General features: G+C 36.0%; 1 protein-coding gene across 1 annotated transcript; it reads right to left on the bottom strand.

Annotated features, from left to right (window-relative positions):
• Positions 1-533: 533 nt before the first annotated feature.
• Positions 534-7431, bottom strand: gng10 (guanine nucleotide binding protein (G protein), gamma 10). The gene is made up of 3 exons (XM_051685449.1): positions 7274-7431; positions 5125-5257; positions 534-1346 (listed from the first exon to the last, which is right to left on the bottom strand). Exons 1-2 carry the CDS (start codon positions 7352-7354, stop codon positions 5132-5134), a joined length of 207 nt encoding a protein of 68 aa, XP_051541409.1. The 5' UTR covers positions 7355-7431; the 3' UTR covers positions 534-1346; positions 5125-5131.
• Between the last annotated feature and the right edge of the window lie 207 nt (positions 7432-7638).

Genomic DNA, 7638 nt, shown 5'->3' with positions numbered 1-7638 from the left:
AGTGTGACGAGGAGGAGGGCGTGGCCGAGCCGTGATGGAGCATGGCCGGTGCTGAATCAGCTGATCAGCAGATAAAGGGCAGCCGGAGACGCCGGTACGAGAGAGAGAGAGAGACGCACGCGGCCGTGTTGCATATGTGTCTGTGTTTGTTTACATTTGTTTTAAGTTAAGTTTGACATTAAAGCTTTATGTTTAATGTTCAGCTGGTTCCCGCCTCCTCCTTGCCCATCCTTGAGATAACAACAAAGTCATTATTGTTGTTTAGTGCCTCTAGTGTTTATTTCACCAGGAAACTGCCGCGATACGTACGGCGAGCCATGTATAAAATCATTTTGCTAAATTGTAGGTATAGTAACATGATTCTGTGAGGTTGCATTCAAGTCTTGTTGAATGTTTATTTTATATTGCATAAAGCTATTATCATTATTAATGGCAACTTATTTTATTTTTATCAATATTACTGTTATTTATTTTTCTTGCCACTGCTTTTTTTGTATGTAATACAATCTTGCTAGTAAACTGTGAAACTGAAATGCAGAGAATCTTCACTTTCAGTTTAATATGTCACAGATAAATTAGTTACAGAAGTAACTTTGTGTCCACCCAGATGGATGAGATTATCAGCAGAGCAACAGAATGTGCCCTCAATTCCTTTCTTTACCCATGAGAGGAACATGTCGAGTCTATGACATCCTTCATCTTCAGCACTGTCCACAATCACCATAAGAGACTCTTTTCTTATAAATGCAGTTCAGTCACATTGGGGAGACGGACGCAGACGGTTATGATAAAGCTAGGATTTCAATCTGTAGAGGTACCGTTTATGCACTTAATATGTAAGAAAGAATTGAGATTAATTTAACAACCCACAGAGGCTTTATGATTTTATACATGGGTTGTTTAATTTTTTAATTCTGTGCATAAAGTGAAAATAAAAGCTTTCAATATTCTCACTGAATATTTTTTTTTTACTGTCAATTCTGTGTTGTACACAAAGAACTATTAATCTGGTCCAGTATTGCACTTGGGCACATCTGTTTCTTTTGGATACATTAATTAGACAGCAATTCACAGACTTGACAATAACAATGGGATTTCTTGATACATTTAAATAATTTCTTCTAATCCATTAAAAATGCAATAATGCTTTACTTTCATATCACTCTGCACTGTTCAACCCAAAGCAGAGTATAACTTAAACATATTCGTATTAACATACTTGTGGCACAACAAATAAAACAAAACATTTGAAATATAAGGCATCCTCAGACTTGCACAATACATCCCATGTTTCACCTCTGCTGCTGCATCATTTATTAGAGTTCCATTGAGATCCCTCCACTCTCCTGTAAAAAAGACAAATATAACAGTTAATTCCCATATATTTTAAAGGAATAGTTCACTCAAAATGATAGTTATTTACTCACCTTCATGTCGTTTTAAACTTGTTTGCTGTTACTTTTTCCACGGAACACAAAAAGTAAAACTTGAAGAAACTTCATGAAGTTCTTCTTCATACAACAACAACATTGTTAGGGAGTAGTTACCTATTAGTAGTGACACTACAAACTAAATTACATTTTTCAGTAGCGTGAGTAACTCAGCTATTTTCACAATAGTTTCGCTTTACCAGTAACAAGCTACATTTTCTAGCTTCTACTGCCTTCGGTCATTTTTGACCGATTTTTTTTTTATTCCTTTATTGGAGCGGTACAGGGCTTGGTGACTATTCTTACATTTGCCATCTGAACACACAAAATAAATTCTGAATTGATTCTATGTATCTAGGTGGTTTTATCAAACAGTGTTACGCCTTTTGTGTTCCCGGTCAAATCTGACCGAGCATAAGAAAAAAACAAAGAATTAGACTTTAACACACTTTCACACACACACACGCACGCACGCGCGCACACACACACTCACACAGACACACACACACACACACACACACACACACACACAGACACTCACTCACACACACACACACACACACACACACACAGACACTCACTCACACACACACACTCACACAGACACTCACACACACACACACTCACACACACAGACACACACACACACACTCACACTTAGACACACACACACACTCACACAGACACACACACACACACACTCACACACACAGACACACACACACACTCACACACACAGACACACACACACACTCACACACACAGACATACACACACTCACACACACACTCACACACTCACACAGACACACACACACTCACACAGACACACACATACTCACACACACACACACACACACAGACACTCACAAACACTCACACAGACACAAACACACTCACACAGACACACACACACTCACACAGACACACACTCACACAGACACACACACACTCACACAGACACTCACACACTCACACACAGACACACTCACACACACACACAGACACTCACACAGAGACTCACACACACACACACAGACACTCACACACTCACTCACACAGAGACTCACACACAGACACACAGACACACAGACACTCACACAGACACACACACTCACACAGACACTCACACACACTCACACAGACACTCACACAGACACACACACACTCACACAGAGACTCACACATACAGACACTCACACACTCACACAGACTCACACTCACACAGACACTCACACACACTCACACAGACACACACACTCACACACTCACACAGACTCACACTCACACAGACACTCACACACACTCACACAGACACACACACTCACACACTCACACAGAGACTCACACACACAACACTCACACACTCACACAGAGACTCACACACAGACACACAGACACTCACACACTCACACACAGACACACACACACTCACACAGACATACACACACTCTCACACTGATGAAATAGTGTATCTTACATTACTGTTTGCTCATTTTGTACCAATTTGACTTTTGTTTTTGTAATAAAAATGATTTTGTTCATTTAAATGGTACAAAGCTTGGTGACTTTTTCTACACTTGCCATCTCAACACACACACACAAAATGGTTACCTAGATTCTATGATTTTCAAGACTTTATTATTTATTTATTTATTATAAAGACTTTATTACAAACAAGACTTTATTCTTCTTTGCTGTTTATTTCTGTTTTATGAATAATTTGTTTATTGCTGTTCATTCTCTTGCAATTTTTAGACTTCATTTACTTCACTGACTGAATTTGAAATGAAATTTCACGTTTGTAAAATAAATGGTTTATAACAAAATGCTTACTCTTAAGTCTTCTCTTTGTAACACCATGGTCAAGTTTGACTGCAAACATAAAAATAAAAAAATGCTAACTTTTGACAAATAAAAGTCTGTTAATATCTAAATATATATCCAAATTCATTACTTGTGATAATATCTAGAAATTAACTTTGCTGCAACGTCGTTCTACAGTGACCAATCAGCATGTGTGGATCGCCATGTACTGATTATAATTGTCATTTCATGTAAATTAATATTTTTTTCCAACAGATGGCTGCAGATGATCCAAATGCATGACGCATTTTGACATTTTCTTATTTTTTCAGTTTAATGAAGCGTATGTTTTAAATTAAGTGAAAGTAATATAAAATGTGTTAGGTCTAATTACCATAAAATTCCAAAAGAAATGCATAAGTTTAGTGTCATTCCTTTAATGATGTCACCCTATTTATTTAACCCTTACGAAATTTGACCATGGTTTTACTATTGTAATATTGTTTTAATCATGACTGTAGTAATCATAATTAATTTAGTGGTTAGTAAAACCACAGTGACTTTTGGCAAGGGAGTGTCACCTTAACTAAAGTATATAACAATTATGTGACATTATTTTTGATTGCAGAATTAAAAAATATCTTCAGATTGTTATTTATCAAAAATATTTTCTTCTTTAAGTAGCTTTAATGTAGGTACTTTTTGCAAGTAGCTTGACTGTAGTTTAACCATTTTAAGTTCAATAAAGGACCAAAACCAGCACAGTGCAATCTCAGAACTGCAAATTTGTTTTGAGGGGAAGATTTTCACTGAATAACAACATAAACTTGGCGCTGTACCACACACAGCACTATAATATGACTTAATCGCATCATTAGACTATAGAAATATAGTGCACATGTCATATGGACTACTTATATGATACTTCTAGGTTGTTTTTTGCCCATTGTAGACCTTAACATACACTGTCACCATAAACACTGTATATGGAAAAGAGCAGCATGAACATTCTTCAAAACATCTCCTTTCGTGTTCGTGTTTGGAATGACATGCGGGTTAGTAAATGATGACTGAATTTTCATTTTGGGGTGAACTTATCTCTTTAAACTCTATTCTGTTACACATATACATACTTCAAGAGCTTCGCAGTTCAGCGGCTAAATCCACTGAAAAGACAGACATGTTGCAACACATCTCGTGTACAACTAAGTATAGCATCGACCACAGACTGTCAAGAAAGCTCAGACTCGCATTGGTCAAGAGCAGAAGTATGACGGACTGTTTCCTGAACCTTAATGTCGCCAGGAAGTTTAATTTTCCTTTAGCTTATTCTAACATTCACAGATTATTAAAACTTATATACTAAAATGTATTATACGATACACATTATGTATAATAGTAAACGTGCAGTCTATCGGTGGTATCACATACCACTATACCCCAGGACTTCCTGTACTCCCCCAATTCCTGTTCCTAACTTCCTGTTGATGTAAAAGAGTCTGATCAGTCATGCTTCCCAAACAGCAGGCCGGATACGAGCTCAGCGCTCCACGCAGGCTAAAAATAATAGTATTCCACAGAGCTGCATATGACCACTGAGAATAAGGGTTAAATGCGTTTATATTTATGTAGCAAGAAACACTGCGAGTAAACTCAGGACAAATACACAGATGCTTTGTGATGATTGATTAAAGCAACACAATAGTTTATCATTTAGAGGAAAAGCTTTTTCATTCTTATATGATGATATAATTCTAAAACACATCCTAACTTGGATGGAAAAAGTCAAATCTGAAGATGCATTCATTTATTCCCTCCTAACAGAGTTTCTTCAAACAGCAGAGCATATTCAATCTCAACTATTCACCATAGGAATTTATAATAGTTACCATGAGTTTAGAGGAGGGCACAGGAGCGCGGTTCTCTGAACGGGTTACTGCCTGCTGGGACTCCGACCAGAAGTGCATCTTTGCTGGCGTTCTGGAGGCAATACTCCTGTAGTTCAGCCGCGGCCTGAGAAACCTGTATGAAGAAGATCAAACAGACCACCAACATCTCACATGGGAAATTCAGAGGATTTTTCTGCTCACTGCATATTTCCTCTCTTGCGCAAAATAGGAAAGAATAAACCACCCTCACTTCTGTAATAAAGTACTCTCAAAGTGGTGAGTACATTTAACAAATCTTATTATTATGCATAAACCGAAAATATTAAACTCTTTTTCTATAAAAGGCTGCAAAAGTACTAATCAATCATCCATTTGCCTACTATGACGTGGCACTAGATCTATTAAGTTATTCAAAAATACAGAAAAAAATGCAATTCACACAAAACAATGACTTGAGTATGACTGTGACGAACATGTTTTCAATTTATGAACTCAAACTCATTTGGATATTTTTTCTGGGGCTAGAAGTAAATAAAATGTCATGTGGTGTAACCGTCTGGAGAGCGTCTCATTAAAAGTCTCTTTGAAAGCTGAAACTCTTGAAAAAAGAAATGCTGGCATTAGTAGTGCAGAAAAACCATTTAGTTTTCACATATTATTAATGTTTGAAAAACGTTTGTCGACCAAATCAAAGTCAGCTATTTTGTCGTTTTTTATAAAAAAAAATCAGATATTTGGACATTTTCATGAAAAGGCACATTTTGTTGAGGTTAAATGGTGTAACCCTGAGAAAACGTCTCGATATTTTTCTAAAAAATATTTGTTTGTTTTCTACCTCGAAAAATATGTTTGAAAACGTTTTTAAATGAATGATTAAGTTGTTTAGATTCCCATGTATTCAAGACGCTTTTTAATACTTTTTACTTGATGGTTACACCACATGACATTTTTAGTCATTAAATCATTTTATTATTATTATTATTATTATTATTATTATTATTGCAGAAAATGCTATGTTTTTTAAAACTGTATGAAACCAACATGGACACAAATATATATATATATATATATGCATCATTTATATCGGACAAACTTATTTGTCACTGAGCCGTATATAAGATAATGCATTGACATCTGATTTTACTTAGTTTAAATGGTATTTTGTTTAAAAACAGCCAGAACAGTATAGTTTTCAAATATTGGCCATCATTTCGATTTTCCGTTGTCTGGAAAACGTCCTGGTCCCATTACAAAATCAAGAAATTATTTTTTGGCCTATTTTAAGGCAAATATTAAGAGTTTTTTTACAATGTGACATTATTTTTATGACAGTTGCACACATTTTACCACCCAATTCTCATTACCGCAACACAGAAACGGTCATAATGGTATCGTACTCCCTTTATACCGCATTTCATTTTTCTTGATTTTAGTAAAATCGTTGTACAACAGCATCTTTTCTTACTGTTATGAGAATCATCGTTGAAAACATCTGAAATAGTAAAAGTAAAACATCTTGAGAATTGGGGGGTAAAATGTGCTGTCCCAAATATAATGCCACAATGCAAAAAATCTTAATCGTCCCAAATGTAGACTAGGCAAAAATAGAATTTAATATTTATTTGTAATGCTTTGGGGGTTAAATATGACCTGGACATTTTCTTGCAAAATATATATTATATCTGTGCATATTTCTTTTGTCATAAAATATGTGATACATTAAACATGATGGAACTGCTGTATAACATGAATATGAATGAACAAAAGTCATATTGTACTGCTGTGCTGCACATGATATTTTAGTACAGTTTGGTATATTATATATAATTATCACACCCACACAGTCCATTCCTGTCTGCTTTGAATTTTAAATTTAACTTTCAAATAAAACAAACAAAACAAAGTGTTGCAGCAGTGTAACTGAGGCAGTAATTTGTTTATTACTCACATAGCTGCAGGGTAAACAAATACTGGCAGGATAAACAAATACAAGCCCACATACACACATGTAACACACAACATTAAAAGAAAGAACAAACCTCCTTGAATCTATATTCAAACTATATCTTTATTTGAAAAGGTTTTTGAAGATCCTCACTAATATAGAGTTGTATAATATATACAGTACATGGTGTTAATATGGACTTACTTTGATTCTCTCCACGCTGGCTTCAAGTTTGAGCTGCTCAACAGTCCGTCTCATGTTTGTGAGGTTTGAGTTTGAAGACATGGTGAGTTTAATTCCTCAGAGTGAAATACTAACAGGACAGAGTGCAGTGAAATGTGTCTAATGAGTGTGAGTGAATGAGACTCCAGTCACACATAATGGGGTGGCGCTTGTGGGCGTGGCCGAGGGTGTGGTAGTGGGCGTGGCTTGACAGTTTGGATGTGTCTCTGCCAAAAGTAAATACATTTTTAACACAAAGGCTCTGTATTTTGTTGTTCCTATGACAACGGAATTATTTTAACTGTTTTGCCCTTATAGGTTTCCTGTAAAAAGCACGTGACCCAACA

Source organism: Myxocyprinus asiaticus, chromosome 4, assembly GCF_019703515.2.
Source record: "Myxocyprinus asiaticus isolate MX2 ecotype Aquarium Trade chromosome 4, UBuf_Myxa_2, whole genome shotgun sequence".
Classification (NCBI taxonomy): domain Eukaryota; kingdom Metazoa; phylum Chordata; class Actinopteri; order Cypriniformes; family Catostomidae; genus Myxocyprinus; species Myxocyprinus asiaticus.
The sequence above is the reverse complement of the archived record's forward strand: the minus strand, read 5'-3'. Positions and strand labels throughout refer to the sequence as shown.